We start from the raw sequence: 17,610 nt of genomic DNA on the forward strand, positions 1-17,610 counted from the left end.
TGGGTGGCAGCGGCGGCGGCGGCGGCGGCGGCGGCCCTGGACTGCGGGGAATGGGAGTCCTAAGGCCCTGACTGAGCACCGCCCCCGCCTCCCTGCCCCCGACATGGCTCAGGAGAAGATGGAGCTGGACCTGGAGCTGCCTCCGGGTACGGGCGGGAGCCCGGCGGAGGGCGGCGGCAGTGGCGGCGGCGGGGGCCTCAGGAGGTCTAACAGCGCCCCCCTGATCCACGGCCTCAGTGACACTTCGCCGGTGTTCCAGGCCGAGGCGCCGAGCGCCAGGCGGAACAGCACGACGTTCCCGAGCCGCCACGGCCTGCTGCTGCCGGCCTCCCCCGTCCGCATGCACAGCAGCCGCTTGCACCAAATCAAACAGGAGGAGGGCATGGACTTGATCAACCGAGAGACGGTCCACGAGCGCGAGGTGCAGACCGCAATGCAGATCAGCCACTCCTGGGAGGAAAGTTTCAGCCTGAGTGACAACGACGTGGAGAAATCCGCCTCCCCGAAGCGCATCGATTTCATTCCAGTGTCCCCAGCACCGTCACCCACCCGGGGGATTGGGAAGCAGTGTTTCTCACCATCCTTGCAAAGTTTTGTGAGTAGCAACGGATTGCCTCCGAGCCCTATTCCCAGCCCAACGACCCGATTTACTACCCGGAGAAGCCAGAGTCCCATCAATTGCATTAGACCAAGTGTTCTTGGACCATTGAAAAGAAAATGTGAAATGGAAACTGAGTATCAGCCAAAGAGATTTTTCCAGGGCATCACCAACATGCTTTCTTCTGACGTTGCACAGCTGTCAGATCCCGGGGTGTGTGTGTCGTCGGATACCCTTGATGGAAACAGCAGCAGTGCGGGATCTTCCTGTAACTCACCAGCGAAAGTCAGCACTACCGCCGACTCTCCCGTGTCACCTGCCCAGGCAGCCTCGCCGTTTATTCCTGTAGATGAGCTTTCATCTAAGTGATCCGCTCGTCCTGAGACTTTGCGGGCTTTTTTGGCAATGGAGAGAGAGGAGAGAGAGAAATCAAGTTGGAGCAAGCACTGAACTCTGTCGATTAATTTGAGGCTATTTCCTATTTGACCCTTTTCCTTTTTTGGGATTTCCTGAAATGTTGTTATTCTAGAGACCTTCCATGTCAGGTTCCTGCGGATGCCCTTGAATTCAGTGTAGTCATATTTTTGGACTTTTTCCCCTAAGTGTGTTGAAGCATACATCTTTACGCTGCTAATATGTCTAAATACATATGTTATCCCTTGATTTTTTTAAATAATTGAGAGCTCTATTTATTTATGGGATTATTAAGTTCTGATGAAAATATAAATGTTGAACTAATCAGCATAGTAAACTGATGTTTTAAAAATTCCATAATTCATGCACACACTAATTTTAATGTTATTTTTCAGTGATTGTTAATTTTCATTTGATAAAGAACAATAACTTACCTATTTACAGCTTTTAAAAAAATGTTAGTTATAAAATGAATGCAGTGGTTGTCTTTTACCCAGGAATCCTTAGTGGGTTTTCCTGGATACAGAAATGGATGGGAGGAGGACTGATAAAAGAACACCTCAGAAAAGGTTGCAACAAGTCTTTAAATTATATCAAAGTAAAACATTGAAGAAAAATGTTTTCTAGTGACATTTTAATAGTAATTCTGGTAGGTTGTGCAAATATAACTAGTATTCAGAAAATGATTTTTTTTTTTTAGCCAGAAAGTACATTCTCTTGGGTGTAATCCTAAAGTAAAATGGGACGGTGCCTTGCAGTTGTATCCTGCTGTAGAATAGGCTGAGGCTGAGTTCCTTTTCAAATGTAGAAAACGTGTGGAAAGTCTGGTTGAAATTCAGAGCCTCCAGGCAGACAGTCCTCCGTCAATTTGTTGATGTGCTTTAAAATACCCATTGTGCCTCGGGTTGAAAATTCTTGCCAGTGAGTAGGCAGAGCAAGTTTTTTGCTGCTCCTGTACCCTGTGTATCTGTCACATCTCTTGGTAGGGAAGAACGGCTGTTTCCTTGTCAACAGGTCCTTCCTCCCAGCCTTCCACCAAACTGGGGCACTGTGGGATAGGCAAAGGTACGGTGTGAATCAGGTTTCTGACAGCAACAACGGAACTGTGAATTGTTGAACTCAGTGGTTAAAGCTGGGGCTGGAGTCAACTGTCTTGGAGATGTCAGTTAACCAAGAGTCTGATTTATGAGAAGTGGAGAGTCACAGATAAATCATTGTTTAACTTAGGTTTTGTTAAAAGTAGAATTATGGAATGATGGGTGTTTTTTTGTTTCATTTTGTTTTTTGCCTTTTACAATGAAAATACGAATCACAACTTTTTTATATTGTACTTCCTTTAATACCTCATATATTAACTAGATAGATAGATAAAGATGCACAGGCAAAAAGAGTGCGGCAGGAGATTCCGTAGATCAAGGCAAAAGCCCCAACTTAACCTTTTAAAGTTACTGCCTCCAAAGACTTTAACAACTATGTGGAATTTTTACTACTGTGAGAATAAATGGAACTGGTCAACTCTTGGCAGTTGCCTCAAGGTTCAGTGAATTATATTAAGGGTAAGATTGTGTCTACAGTTTAAAATTCTGTTGTGGGTAACAGTGTCCATGCTCCTCAAATTCAAGCCTGAATGAGTATATCCAGTGTCCTCTTGGGTGCCTTGACCTGCTTCCAGATGTACTTTAACTTCAGCATCTTCAAAACAAAACTTTTTTTTTGTTGTTGTCATCTTCTCACTTACCCTATTTCCGCCTTACCTAAAGTGATGCCATAGCTGTCTGATTTCAGATAATCTAAACTGGAAGCCAAGGTAGACTCTTTGACTTGCCCTTTTCCCTGTTGGTCACTTCCAACTTAATCACCAGGCGTATCAACTTTGCTCCAGAAATGAATCTCACACTTCTCCCCTTCTCTATAATGCTCTTGATTTGGCGTGAGTTCTTGTGTAAGTGATCTCCCTGCTTATCTGCTGCCTCTTTCTTGGTATAATCTTCACACTGCCTCTAGAGTAGAGTGATCTTTCTAAAATACAAACTTGATTTGTTTTTTACTTTCCTGCTTGTAAACCTAGGTTTCCCCATTGCCTGCAGTTCACGGAATGATGCCTGTAGCCTGGTACATAAGATGTTTCGTGTTCTGGCCATATTCTAAATTAGCTTCACTTTTCTTCTCCTTCTCACTCTGCAAACACTAGACTACTTGCTATCCTTTACATAGCCCATATTCTTTGATGTGTCAGTACTTTTGAATAGGTGGTTCCTTTTTCCTAAAATGCCGTTCTTTTCATCCAGGTCAGTGCTTGTCTTCTCTTTACTACGTGTGAATGTAATTATGAAGGCATTGCATACTTGTTGATTATTAAGTATTTCAACAATGTGGATAGCTATAGAGTTAAAAAAAAAAAAAATAACGGGGGTGGGGTCTGCCTTGTGCTACCTGAAATTAATCTTCCCTAGCCGTAGGTAACTCTGAACAATTTGTATCTGTCATTCAAGATGTATTAACTCAACATTTTCATGTTTCTGTGTGTTAACCAACACATCATCCATACCTTTCTTTTTCTACATACCTAATTATTCATCATGACTTTATGATTTCCTTCTCCCTTTTTATTTCCATCTTTGCCAGGCTTCTAGGTCCTTTTGTCTGGCTTCTGAAGCAGTCTTGTGCCTGCCACACTCCCTCTGTTTGGCCTCCCATTTGTTCTGTGTAGAGCTGCTTAGGTCGTGCTTTTCAGTCTGCAGATCTGATCCTTGTATCTGCCAGTTTAAAGCCCTTCAGCTGCTGCTTGTCCTCAAGAGTAAACCATGTGTGTTAATTACAGCCTAGGAGTTCCTGAAAGCTCTGACTCTTGCCTCTTCCTCCCTTTGTTGTCTGGCTTGCTTTATTTATTTATTTTTTAGAAGATTTTATTTATTTGAAAGTCAGAGTTAGCAGGTGGTGCCACGGCACAGCAGGTAAAGCTGCTGCTTGCAGTTCTGGTAACCCATATGGGTGCCAGTTTGAGTCCTGGCTGCTCCACTTCAGATCCAGCTCTCTGCAGTGGCCTGGGAAAGCAATAAGAGATGGCCCAAGCCCTTGGGCCCCTGAACCCACATGGGACACCTGGAAAAAGCTTCTGGCTCCTGGCTCCTGGCCTCAGATCGGCGCAGCTCCGGCTGTTGCGGCCCATTAGGAAGTGAACCAGTGGATGGAAGCCTTCTTTCTCTCTCTCTCTCTCTGTCTCTGTAGTTCTGACTTTCAAATAAATAAATAAATCTTTAAAAAAAGAAGAAGAAGAAAGAGTTAGAGGGAGAGACAGAGAGAGAGAGAAAGAGATTCCATCTGCTGGTTCACTTCCCAAATGGCCACAACAGCCAAGATGGAGTCAAGTAGAAACCAGGAGTTTCATCCAGGTCTCCTTTCTGTGGATCAGGGACTCAAGCCCTTGAACCATTATCCACTGCTTTTTCCAGGCCCTTAAGAGAGAGCTGGATTGGAAGTGGAGCAGCCGGGAGATGACCAGCACCCATATGGAATGCCAGGGTCACAGGTGGGGTGGCTTTACCTGCTATCCCACCATGCCAGCCCCTGTTTTCTTATGTACATCATATTCTCTCCTCTTTTAGGTCCTTTTATCAGATCATTTTCCTTGAAGGTATGGAAACTTTTATTTCTATAAACTCATTCTTCTATATAGATGGTCAGTTTTCAATCAGATAAGGATCTATATTGATAAGGGCAGTTTGCATTATAATAGTATTGTTCATAAAATCAGTCATTACCCTAGAGTATATGGGCTTAGCTCATGTACAAACAGCAATTGCACTTCAGCAAAAAAAACACCTTTTTTTTTTTTTTTAAGGTTTTCGTATTGCTAATCTGGGAACTTTGTGCAAGAAGTCCTAAGGCAAATATCAACACTCAGTTAAGGTACAGTCTGTCATAGATAATAAGTTTCTGTGTTATGTTTTCCTTTATGATGTTTGTGAAGAACACAGTGTACATGGAAAAAATGATGGTCACAAAACCCGACTGTCAGGTGTCAGAACCTTCAAGGATACGTAAGACAGCTTGTGATCCAGAGTAGTGTGGATCAGGCTGCCTGCCATTGATTTGTGTTTCTCGGCTCAGCCAGTTACATAACTGCAGCAAAGGACCACTCTCGAGATATTTGACAAAAAGGATTGGGAGAGTAGGGGGAGACAAAACACAAAAGAGAAACAGCGCTGAGAAGGTTTTTTCTTTATGACTTTGTTTATAGGTAGTAGAACAAGTGTGACAGTCCAAGGAGGGGGGGCAGGCTGAGTGAAGGTCTGAGACCACTTGCATGCTAGGTTGCAGTTGGATGGACCAGGCTTGGGAGCTGGTTAAGTGGGTACTAGATAAATTCAGTGAGTGCACAGGTCATGGTTCTGCTGAAAATATAGTTGGAATGGTTGGCCAGAGCACTGAGCATGCTCAGAGGAGTTAGCAATGGACGGGGGCGTTTTTTTCAAGGTCTTACCTTAGAAGCGGCCACAACAGAGTATTGCAGAGAATTTGCCTTCACTGTCTAGCAGTTTTGCCCATATTTTCCATGGTCAGTTTTGTTCAGAGAATCAGCCCTGAGTGCAAGCCCTGAATTCCATTTAATTTGGTGATCGTTTGTATCAGATCGCTCTCTGGCGCCAAGACAGAGTTCTGATCCTTTCCCTAGTTCGCATCTACATAAACATTTTTCTTAGAAGTTGTGAGGACCTTTATGTAACAAAGGTGGAAAGGCTTGCCGTGTGGCAAGCACTGTTCTAGGTGCTCCTGAAACGCATTAGTGCCGTTAGTCTTTATCCTGGTTACCTCCTTTTATTAATGAGAAAGTGGGACACGGGTTGGCTCACTTGCCCAGGATTCCAGAGCCCAGAGGGAGGCAGCCTTTTGTAGGGGTTAAGGACACAGGCCACGTGGGTCACTGTGCACAGCGCTTGGCGTGCTGGGCGGTTTCTGCCTACGGGTCAGCCCCAATGCTGCTGTAACAGTGGGTCTGATTGTCATTACTGTCACCCGGCATGGACTGACTGAGGCACCTTTTCTGTATCCTCCCTGACGGATGAAGCTTCCTGCGTTCACACTCACAACAGGACACTGCCTTCCAAGGCAGCCTGTCCTTTTGCAAGGTGGATGCTTCTGATGTAAGAGAATCTTTCTTACGCACAGCAGACCTTTTCCTCCATAGCTCCCAGGGTTGAGTCCAAGTCCAGCCAGCTTCTGGAAATTGCAGAGCAAGCTCGTTTCTCTTCTTAGGTGCTTGCACTCCCTTCACACAGCAGGAACTCTGATCCCTCCCTCTTGACCGCTTCCAGATTTTAGACATGCTGAGGAGCTTTTCAGCTCTGTGAAGTAGAGCTGTCATTTCTTGGCAGCCCAGATTTTCACAAGAGCGAACTTCCTTCGAGGCCATGTTTGCCTTCCTGGGTGGGAAGCACGAGATGGCCTAATAGCATGAGTTTTTGCCAATAGTAATAAAAATTAGTGCTAATGCTTCCTGAGCACTCGGTGTGAGTATAGAGCCTGTTTTTAGTGTTTTCCGCTCATGAGTTTATTTAGTCCTAACTACCCTGTGGAGCAGGTGCTCTGAATAGTCTCATTTAACATGAGAAAACCAAGTACATTTTCTCAAGACCCTGTTACTTCACTTTTTGTTCCCTTTTGAACTTAGGGCTTTTTTTTTTTTTTTTTTTGTCTTTTCTTTGTTATGTTTTTTGCTTGTTTAGATAAAACCTATTTTCTATTTCACTTCATAACTTGGCTTATTTTACTAGTGCTGTCACTCATATTCTGCATGAAATGATGCATTTATTTTAAATGGTGCTTTTAGATGTTGTTATCATATTAGAGGAACTTATCAGGAGGATTGTTTTCCTTACAAGTAAACTAAGAAAGAGAATCATGATTCTACAGTTTTACATATTTTAAAACTAATTTGCTGTTTGAAATGGTAAGGAATACCAGGCCGGTGCCGTGGCTTAACAGGCTAATCCTCCGAGCCTTGCGGCGCTGGCACACCAGGTTCTAGTTCTGGTTGGGGCACCGGATCCTATCCCGGTTGCCCCTCTTCCAGGCCAGCTCTCTGCTATGGCCCGGGAAAGCAGTGGAGGATGGCGCAAGTGCTTGGGCCCTGCACCCACATGGGAGACCGGGAGAAGTACCTGGCTCCTGGCTTCGGATCAGCACGATGCGCTGGCTGCAGCGGCCATTGGAGGGTGAACCAACGGTAAAAAGGAAGACCTTTCTCTCTGTCTCTCTCTCACTAGCCACTCTGCCTGTCCAAAAAAAAAAAAAGGTAAGGAATACCAACACTTCAGTCTTAGATTGTTTGTATTGAATTTTCTCTAAATACACACACATTTTAAACTCTGTTATACCTGACTTATGCAGGATCCCTGGTTGTTCTTAGATTATCGTTCCTAGTGAACAAAGGCAAGAACCAGTTTTTTTCTTCTCTTAAAAAAACACCTAAGTTAAAAATAGGTCATATTTTAAAGACAAAGTAACAGAATTCATAGAATGATCTACAATGTCCTGTTGCCTAAATAGTAACAAGCTTGCCTTCTTTCTCTGCGGAAAGCTTTGCCCAAAGATAAGAGCTTCAAGGGCAGAGGAATCAAACAAACCCTGAGGAACTTTAAGATTTTAAAGAAGTGACTGATGAGTAAAGATATGAATACACTCTGGAACTGGTGCTTAGACTTGGAGTTCCACAGTGTCACGTCCCGCATTTGGTGGTCGGAAACAAACCATTGAAAGCCCCACTTGGTTCCAAAAGGTCAGTATCTTTTTCAGAAGTTCAAGGAAGACTTTAAAGTCACTTCAAAAATAACTTATTTCTGTGTGAAGCTTGTTGGTGAAAACAGTTTGTGACAGAGCAAAGTTAGGTGGCTTGCACTGAACACTTGGGTCTCGTGCATGTTGACCCAATGCACGTGAGGTGTGTGTACACATGGGCCCTTTTCTGTGCACTCAGAGCTGTATTTAGCTTTCTTGCCGGTTTAGATCTCATATTTTTCCCTCCTCAGTTTCTTGAATAGCTGCTTTAGCTTTTGTAAATGATACTGAACTACACAGACACAGAGAAAATAGAATTGCAAGATAATTTGGTGCAAAAAGGTTTTTTAAATCCATAGTTTCTTATACGTACATTGTAAGATCACTCATTAACAAATTCTGAAGCAGGGGGACTGAAATTAGAGAAGAGAAAGACTGTTGGTTTTATTTACCTGCCATGGTTCGGTTCTGCATCAATGCCAGGAATAATTTTGGTTCTTTTCCAGTTGCCTACAGTGGTCCCCCAAACCAAAGTAACATCTAAGCCTTAGGTAGCGAGGCATGTTGGGAAAGAAGACAATTAAGAAAGATCCTTTGTGTCCTAACGAAGTAAAATGGTTCTTTGAGGTAATCACTCCCGGGAATCAGGCAATCCTTGCCCCTTGCTCTAAGGACAAAGAAAGATTTGACTGTTGCAGCGCCAGGAGGATTACGAGAGCTCGGGAGTGACAAGCAGCTATTGAGGGCTGGTGTCTTTTAGAAAGAAAAAATAGAAGTGCAGGATGGAGTGGGAGCGGGGGTGATGGATGCACTTGCTATTTCTTTTGGCACCGTGAACATTCTCTGGGGCTGTCGCTGTGCGCAGAGGCTGACGCTGAGGGTGCTCTTCTTCATGAATGTTTGCTGGCTGTTTGTTTCACTTCGGTTAGGATTTGGACTTGAATCAGTATGTGTTTAATAATTTGTTTGAGCTTCTTTCCCTTAATGTTCTCTTCTTCTTCTTCTTTTTTTTTTTTTTTTTTTGTTTGTTTTTAGATGTATTTATTTGAAAGGCAGTTTCAGAAAGAGAGGGAAAGAGAGAAAAAAGGATCTTTCAGCTACTGGTTCACTGCACAAGTGGCTTCACTGGCCAGGGCTGGGCCAAGCCAAAGGCAGGAGCCTGGAGCTCCATCCAGAACTTCCATGTGGCTGGCAGGGGCCCAACCACTTGGGCCATCTTCTGCTTTCCCAGACACATTAGCAGCGAGCTGGATCAGAAGTGGAGCAGTTGGGACTCAAATCATGCTGTATGGGATACTTGCATGGCAAATGGTAGCTTAACCTGCTTTGCCTCAGTGCCAGCCTAAAGTTTTCTTCTTTTGAGTCCTGTGAAAATATGATAAATAACAATAATGATAGTAATACTTGTCAGATTGTTAATTCTTTGAGTCAAGAACTGAAATTCTTGGAGCTCTTCACTTGCCAATATGTACTCCATTTTGAACTCTGATGTAGAATTCTGCACCTGTTTATGAGGTCTTTTCGAAGACCCTGTTTACCATACTCTTGCTACCAGATATTTTAAAATGAAAAGCTGAGTATGCAGCTTAGTGAATACCCCTTAATTCACAATTAAATTATGCAGCATGAGTAGAAGAAGGCCTCCCCCTCCACATGTTCCCTGAATTCGAGGATTTTACTGCATTTGTAGTTACTCACATTTTACTGAGTAGGTGAATTAATATATGGATGAATGCATGGATGAATGGCATGCACTGCTTTTGTTGTGTTGATCTGGCAATATTTGTGGTGGGAGATTTTATTTCTTCCACTGACAGTGACAGTGCCATTTAAAAACTGATTTCATAAGCATTTACTATGCATTTACTGTGGCACATACTGTTTTTAAGAGAAAAGAATACACTTGAATTCTTAGTGAAGAAGTGTAGTCATACTGTTGAGCTCTTTATAGTTTGCTAAGAGAGTAGAAATTCATTCATGAAGCAACGTTGATTTGAGCACCTGTCATGTGCCGCACACTGGCCTGTCTCTTAGGCATACATCACGGTGTTGGGCTCCTGCCCTACAGAACACACTCTTTGCTGACTTCATTCTCCCAGGGTAGGGGGAGAAGCAGTAAGCAACAAGTAAGTAAATTACAGTGTGTGTGTGTGTGTGTGTTTAGAGGAACAAGGAGGTCATTGTCTGCAGTGGGTACTGAAGGGGATTGTTGCACATACTGATGGTATAGTGTCTTGTGTGCCTGTGAATGACATTGGCTTTGGCTTTGACTGTTAGGGAGGCAGAGAAGCCTTTGTGAAGGGTTGAGCATGGGAGGGACATGATCTGTCTCTAGTCTCTTTCTGCCTCGAAATGAGAGTAGACTGTGAGGGACTGGCCGGGAGCAGGGGTACTGATTAGTCAGCTAATCAACAATCTATGTAAGAGCTACTGGTGGCTTGGATGAGTGCGGTACCAGGGGAGTTGGGCCAAGTGGTTAAATTCTAAATATATCAAGAAGTTAGAGCCAACAGATTTTTTTTGACAGGCAGAGTGGACAGTGAGAGAGAGACAGAGAGAAAGGTCTTCCTTTTGCCGTTGGTTCACCCTCCAATGGCTGCCACGGTCACGCGCTGCGGCCGGCGCACCATGCTGTTCCGATGGCAGGAGCCAGGTGCTTCTCCTGGTCTCCCATGGGGTGCAGGGCCCAAGGACTTGGGCCATCCTCCACTGCACTCCCTGGCCACAGCAGAGAGCTGGCCTGGAAGAAGGGCAACCGGGACAGGATCGGTGCCCCAACCGGGACTAGAACCCGGTGTGCCGGCGCCACAAGGCGGAGGATTAGCCTGTTGAGCCACGGCGCCAGAGCCAACAGATTTTACTGGCAGATTTAGGTGGGCATGAGAGCAAAGTGAAGGGTAACCCCGAAGGCTGTGTGCCTGAGCATCTATGGATTGGAGCTGCCATCCACTGAGGTTTGGGAATCTTTGGATAGAGTAGGATTTTCTAGGTGGATGGAGGGATGTAAGTAGCTGAATTTTGAGGAGAGGAAGAACTGATCCTTGGTGGCTGGCGCCACAGCTCACTTGCCTAACCCTCCGCCTGCGGCGCCGGCACCCCGGGTTCTAGTCCCAGTTGGGGCGCCAAATTCTGTCCCAGTCGCTCCTCTACCAGGCCAGCTCTCTGCTGTGGCCCGGGAAGGCAGTGGAGGATGGCCCAAGTGCTTGGGCCCTGCACCCACATGGGAAACCAGGAGGAAGCACCTGGCTCCTGGCTTCGGATCGGCGCAGTGCACCAACCGTAGCAGCCATTTGGGGGGTGAACCAACCTTTCTCTCTGTCTCTCTCTCACTGTCTAACTCTGCCTGTCAAAAAAAAAAAAAAAAACCTGATCCTTGGGACACTCTGTACCAGCAAAAAGTCAGCAAATGAAGATTGGGAGGAGCAACCAGGGAGGTGGAAAAAGCCAAAGAGTATGGCACCCTTGGAGCCTTATGAAGAAAAAATGTGCACAAGAGAAAGGAGTGGTCAAGCGCATCAGTGGCAACTGATGTGACGAGTAAGACAAGCGCTGAGCACCACACTTACCGGCACGGAACTAAAAGTTCCCTGCATGAGAGTCACTCCAGTGGAGGGTGAGGCTGGAAGGCTGTTCGGAGTTGGGTGAGGGAAGAAGAGATAAGCAGATGAGACAGCCAGAGGGCTGAAGGAAGATCCAAGGTTCTTCTAGATGCCTGAGGTCAGAGAGGAACTAAACAAAAGGACTCTCTGTCTGCCTTTTATTGGAAAATTGATATTAAATGCTGCACAGGCAATGTTCCTCTCTTCCCTTACATATGGTTGATCATGGTTGGGGAAAAAACCCAGAACAAATGAGAATTTTCTTTACTTTTTATTGGCCTTTAATGCAGAGGGTGTGTGTGTGTGTGGGTGTGTGTGTGTGTGGCAGGGGGTGGGGAGAGACAAAGACACACACAGGTAAGTGGTTCTACCACAAATGTGAATAAACCGTTCAAACCCTAGGCTTTCCGATTCACTTCCTTCACAAATTTGTCTGTTTTAGTCCCTCATCATCTGTTTTTCTTGATGGCTTTTTTTTTCTGCTTATACGTTGAAACTGAGTTCCACACCCGTGACACAATTATTTCTTCAAATTTGGCCCAGTTTCTTAACCCAGACACATTTTCCTCTTTAGTAAGTGCTGTGAATTTTTGAAAAAGTAGTTCATTGTCCTCTTAGGTTTTAAATAGGTGCATTTTCTTTTCCTTATTCCTTTTCAAACTACTGCTGAATAGTAGGAGGTGGGGGGGTCTGTGCTGATAGAAAAGGAAGAGTGTTTGCCTCCTTCTGCAATGCTCTGATTTCACTCTAACCATAATGTATTGTCAGGTTCTTCTCCATATGGTGGGGACTCCATCCTTGGCATAGGGAGACCTGGAGACAGCCAAGCTGTATTTGCACCCTGGAGGTCCAAATACCTTCTCCTGGAGTGCCCGCCTCTCCGGTGGCTGCATTTCTGTTTTTCTGTCTGCATTCCAGCATTGTTCACTCCGTGCTGCTCCTGCTGACTCTTCTGGCTCTAGGTAGTTTCGCTTTTCTTGGGAGCTCCTGAACTCCCTGCACCCCTGTGTGTGTGTGTGTGTGTGTGACAGCATAATGGAATTGTATTTCAGATCTAGCCTCCCTACTTCCCAGCTTCATGATTTGAGGCCATCTGCTTCATCCTTCTGTCTTCTCACCTGTTAAATGGGAGTACTCCCTACCTCCAAATCGAGTCAAGGATTAGAGGGGAGAATGCATATAAAAGTATTCATTCAGAAAATGAGTAACTTGAATGTATGGAAACCTAAAGAACCATACACACGTGCACACACATATTATTAAATAATTCCCTGTCTTTATGGAAGATTTCCAGAAGAAAAAGAGCCTTCTGTTTATTCTGTCCCCATTAATAAAGGTGCACTGAGCTTTCTCTTTAGATAAGATTTGGTGCCCAGTAGGAAGAAGTTGTGGTGTTGCACAGCACAGGGGATAACTATGGTTCTCAATAGCCTTTCTGTACTTTGTGAAGAACTAGGAGAGAGGAGCTCCAAATCTCCAAACTTGAAGATGAGGAGTTGGACACACTGATGACCCTGATTCTGTCAGAGCTGAAATGTCACACTGTACTCCTAACCCTGTGCAGCTCTTAGGTATGAAATGAAAAAAGAAATTAAAAAAAAAAATGAAAGAAGTCCAAGGCATTCAAAAAAGAAATAAAAATTGAAACTGAAAACCAGGAAGGTTGGTATTCAGAATGTGTGGTGACAGAGAGTGCTTAGGAAATGTGTGGAGCATTTGCTCATAGAAGAATGTGGTATGCATGGGCTCGGAGTTGTTTGCACATCAGTGAATGGTATAGGTCTCGGGAAATATTGCAGACTGAAAGTCGGACTGCACAGTGTAGGGAAGGCAGGCTGCAACATTGATGGAATATGAAGTCTGTGGCCTTTTTTCTTTTTCCTAATGTTCATGAAAATTGCTGCACTCCCCCACTCCTGTTTTTACAGCCCTTAATTCATAAATCTGCTTTAGTTTTAACAGTCTACCAACTTGTTGGTAATTAGGAGTGAAGCTCAACTTATATTTACTTTTAAACAAACTCACAAGCCTTTTTTTTTTCTGAAGATTATTTATTAGAAAGTCAGAGTTAGAGGGAGAGATGGAGATGTCTTCCATCTGCCATTTCACTCCCCAAATGGCTACAACAGCAAGGGCTGGGCCAGGCCAAATCCAGGAGGTACATCTGGGTCTCCCACATGGATGCAGGGCCCAAGCACTTGGGCCATCTGCTGCTGCTTTCCCAGGCCATCAGCAGGGAGTTGGATTGGAAGTAGAACAGCCTAGACACGAACTGACGGCCCGTATGGGATGCCGGCACTGCAGGCGGTGGCTTTACCCACTGCGCCACAGCTCCAGCCCCCTAAAAGCCTTTTCCTTACTTGATGCATACCAAAGAGTTTTGATAATTTCCTCAGGAAAATGTTGCTCTGTGCTCTTTTTTTTTTTTTTTTTTTTTTTTAGATTTTTTTTTTTTTTTTTTTTAATGTGACAGGTAGAGTTATAGTCAGTGAGAGAGAGACAGAGAGAAAGGTCTTCCTTCCGTTGGTTCACTCCCCAAATGGCCGCCACGGCCGGCGTTGCGCTGATCCAAAGCCAGGAGCCAGGTGCTTCTTCCTGGTCTCCCATGCAGGTGCAGGGGCCCAAGCACTTGGGCCATCCTCCACTGCTCTCCTGGGCCCCAGCAGAGAGCTGGACTGGAAGAGGAGCAACCAGGACTAGAACCCGGTGCCCATATGGGATGCCAGTGCTGCAGGCAGAGGATTAGCCAAGTGAGCCACAGCACCGGTCCCTGCTCTGTGCTCAAGGTGAGTGAGGATACCGAGGCCTGGTTGTCCTTACTGCTAGGTCATTTCAGTGGGAGAGATGCTGAGGCATGGGGTGAGCAGGGTGAGAAAGCGGTGGCCAGAATTAGAGATCTGTACCAGAGATACTTTCTAAAATTTACTTATGTATTGAAAAGGTAGAATAATGGAGAGAGAGAAAGAAAGAGATCTTTCATCTACTGGTTTACTCCCCAAATGTCCACAACCACAGGAGCTGGGCCATGCTGAAGTCAGGGGGCTGGAACTCCTTCCCTGTCTCCCAACTGGGTGGAAGAGACCCAAGTACTTGGACCATCATTTGCTGCCTACCAGGTGCCTTAGCAACAAGCTGGATCAGAATCACAGTAGCAAAGGCTCAACCCATGCCCTCTGTTACGGGATACAGGTGTCCCAAGCACGGCTTAGCCCACTGTACCACAACACCTGCCCTGTCCCACCGATTTAAAGTCAACACCATTTCCATCTTTCATAGCTATGACAATTTCACAAATCCTGTATTTTTTAAGATAGTTAAGATATTACATATTGCCTCTAGCATGCCAGTGAAATACTCCAGACATTCTAGTATTTTGACATTGAAATGAACGTATTTCTGTGTATTGCACCTAATATGACATAAAAACATTTAGTAACATCATGTTCATAGGTTTAGAGTTATAAAGATGGTCACCATATTTAAAAGTCTTAAGAGAAGGAGTCAAAGAAGTAAGTGAGGGGCCGGTGCTGTGGTGTGGCATGTAAAGCTGCCACCTGCAGTGCCAGCATCCCGTATGGGGGTCACTTTGAGTCCCGGCTGCTCCACTTCCAATCCAGCTCCCTGCTAATGTGCCTGGGAAAGCAGTGGAGGATGGCCCAAGTCCTTGGGCCCCTGCAACCATGTGGGAGATGAGGAAGAAGCTCCTGGCTCCTGGCTTCAGCCTGGCCCAGCTCCAGCCTTTGTGGCCATTTGGGGAGTGAACGAGTGGTTGGAAGACCTCTCTCTGTCTCTGCCTGTAATTCTGCCTTTGAAATAAGTAAGTAAATCTTAAAAAAAAATAAGTGAATCATTCACTTTTTCAACCAACATTTGGTGGGTACTTAACTGTGTAACTGGCACTGTGCTTGGGATTGGGGTTATGAAGCAGAGTGATCAAGTCCTTAGTTTGCTGTTTGTGGAGTACAAACATATGGGACTGACCAAGAAACCTGTGATGCTTTGCAGCACCGTTCTGGAAAATACAGTAGATTTCCAGGATGCTGCCAGAACCCAGAGGAAAGAAATACAGAGGTAGTTATAGAGGCATCAGAACTTTGGTGCCATAGGCGCTTAGGCATTCATCAGGGAGATAAAGGGTAGGAGAATTTCATAAATATGTGCAATAAACAATGGAGGAGTTGCCAGCAAACAAGAATCACAATGTTCACTGCAAACATAAAGATTAATTCTTAGGTTAAGGTTTTTTTTTTAATTTAATGTTTTTATTTCTCTATAATTTTTTTTCTTTAAAATAATTGGTTTGTTCTTTTTTGGGAACTGATTGAACCATTTGAACTTGGAAGATGAGATGAAATGGTTATGACTTAACAAGATGTTCTTGTAACTCCTTCCTGTCTCAAGGGCATGCTTTTTCTCCTGCCTTGGATTCAATTGCATAGAAATGATGGCTGCAGGTTCTCAGAGATTGAAAGATAGAATAGACAAAAAATAGGTAGTTCAAATTATCTGCTAAATTTTTTTGTGCCCTAAGTAATGCTCCAAATTATGATAAAGGTCCCTGTACACATCTGGTGGTCTTCACATCAGAAGAGCTTTGGGTTGCACATATTAACATTTCAAACAAAGCAGATTTATAGTGGAAAGAAACCAGAGGTTTAGACTCAATAGATACATTAGGAGAAAGCCATCAAGGTCTTATTTAAATATTTTCCACATTTAATAAGTGTGTAGTACTGCTGTCTTACTGCCATGATTTTAAATAAATGAATTTTCATCCATGTTTTATTTTTAGTTCCCTGTGGAGTCCACATAATAGCCCATGTGAAATACTTGAAGAAAATAATCTACTGAAGCCCAGATTTAAATTAAACCTCCTCAAAGCACAATGATCCCTTTATTAACTTTGAGCTTGTTTTATAAGGAAGGAATTTTTCAAGGTTAAGAAACCTAATTAGCAAAAGACTAGAGAGGGATACATGGAGTAGACTTCTCATATGGCTGTAAAATTGCTCACTTGGTAAATATTTCTTGAGCATCTATTATGGGCCAGACACTGAACTTAATTAACAACTTTATCTCTACTTCTTGTCAGACATTAAGCCTCTGGGTTTCTGGAGTTGGTGTTACACCTGGGGGAAACAGTCAGCGACCAAAAATGCAGACAAGCAATCATTGCCAATTATAATAAAGGTCAGGAAGGAAATAAACAAGGAGCGGAGAGCTTGAACTGAAGAGAAGCACCTGCTGTGGATTGAGTGGTCGGGGGGCAACGTCGCAGGCAAAGAGGGTAGCCTGTGCAAAGTCCTCACGGAAGAGAGAGGTGGGTTGTTGTTGGAGCCGTTGATGTAAGGCCAATAGGGCTGAAACATAGTCACTAGGGGAAGAATAGCATCAGCGGAGGCTGCAGGAAAGCAGCGAATCGGACAAGATGTCGTAGACCAAGGTAAGGATTTCCGATTTTATTCTAAATGCAATGAGAAGACATTAAAGCTGCTTTTTCTTTTTAAGAATGTATTCATTTATATTTATTTATTTGAAAGAGTTACAGAGAGAGAAGGACAACAGAGAGAAAGAAAGAATCTTCCATGTGCTGGTTCACTCCCTAAATGATTGCAATGACGGGGGCTGGGCCAGGTGGAAGCCAGGAGCTGGGAGCTTCTTCCAGGTCTCGCATGTGGATCCAGGGGCCCAAACACTTGAGCCGTTTTCCACTGCCTTCCCAGGCACATTAGCAGGGAGCTAGACTGGAAATGGAGCAGCTGGGACGCTAACTGGCACCTGTGTGGGATGCCCACACTGTAGGCAGCAGCTTAACCCGCCACTCAACTGCGCTGGCCCAGACATTAAAGGTTTTTACAAGAGCCTAAGGTGCACTGATTTCCTGTTTAAAATCATTCCTGCCTTGTGGAAAATAGAATCAGGGAGACCAATTAGGAAGCTTCGTATTAGGCTCAGCAAGAGATGCTGCTAACTGGGCTGAGAGGTAATGGTGAAGATGGAGGGTTAGGTTTTGAGAAATCAGCCAGACTTGGAGGAAGGCATGATAAAGGAGGAGGGAAAAATCTAGAATGACTCCAAGTTTGCTAACTTGAGTGAGAAGGGAAATGAAGTGGCACTGAGCGAGAGGAGAAAGTCACAAGGGGCCGGACAGCAGAGGTTTCTGAGTTTTGTCTAGGACTTCTGTCTAATAAACTTCTGAATTCTAAAGGAGATGTCAGTTGG

At 44.5% G+C, this 17,610-nt stretch overlaps 2 protein-coding genes across 3 annotated transcripts in view; both read left to right on the top strand.

Moving 5' to 3' along the window:
• Positions 1-17,610, top strand: part of PIP5K1B (phosphatidylinositol-4-phosphate 5-kinase type 1 beta) — a 324,487-nt gene that overhangs the window by 82,109 nt on the left and 224,768 nt on the right. The window contains exon 2 of one of the 2 annotated variants that reach the window (XM_062207066.1): positions 4,854-4,921. The exons of the other annotated variant lie outside the window; for it this stretch is intronic. The gene's annotated coding sequence lies outside the window, so the exon portion shown is untranslated. The remainder of the gene's footprint in view (positions 1-4,853; positions 4,922-17,610) is intronic. 2 annotated transcript variants of the gene reach the window in all.
• On the top strand, positions 10-1,582 carry PABIR1 (PP2A Aalpha (PPP2R1A) and B55A (PPP2R2A) interacting phosphatase regulator 1). Its single transcript, XM_062208380.1, has one exon. It carries the CDS (start codon positions 104-106, stop codon positions 965-967), a length of 864 nt encoding a protein of 287 aa, XP_062064364.1. The 5' UTR covers positions 10-103; the 3' UTR covers positions 968-1,582.

Source organism: Lepus europaeus, chromosome 12, assembly GCF_033115175.1.
Source record: "Lepus europaeus isolate LE1 chromosome 12, mLepTim1.pri, whole genome shotgun sequence".
NCBI lineage: Eukaryota > Metazoa > Chordata > Mammalia > Lagomorpha > Leporidae > Lepus > Lepus europaeus.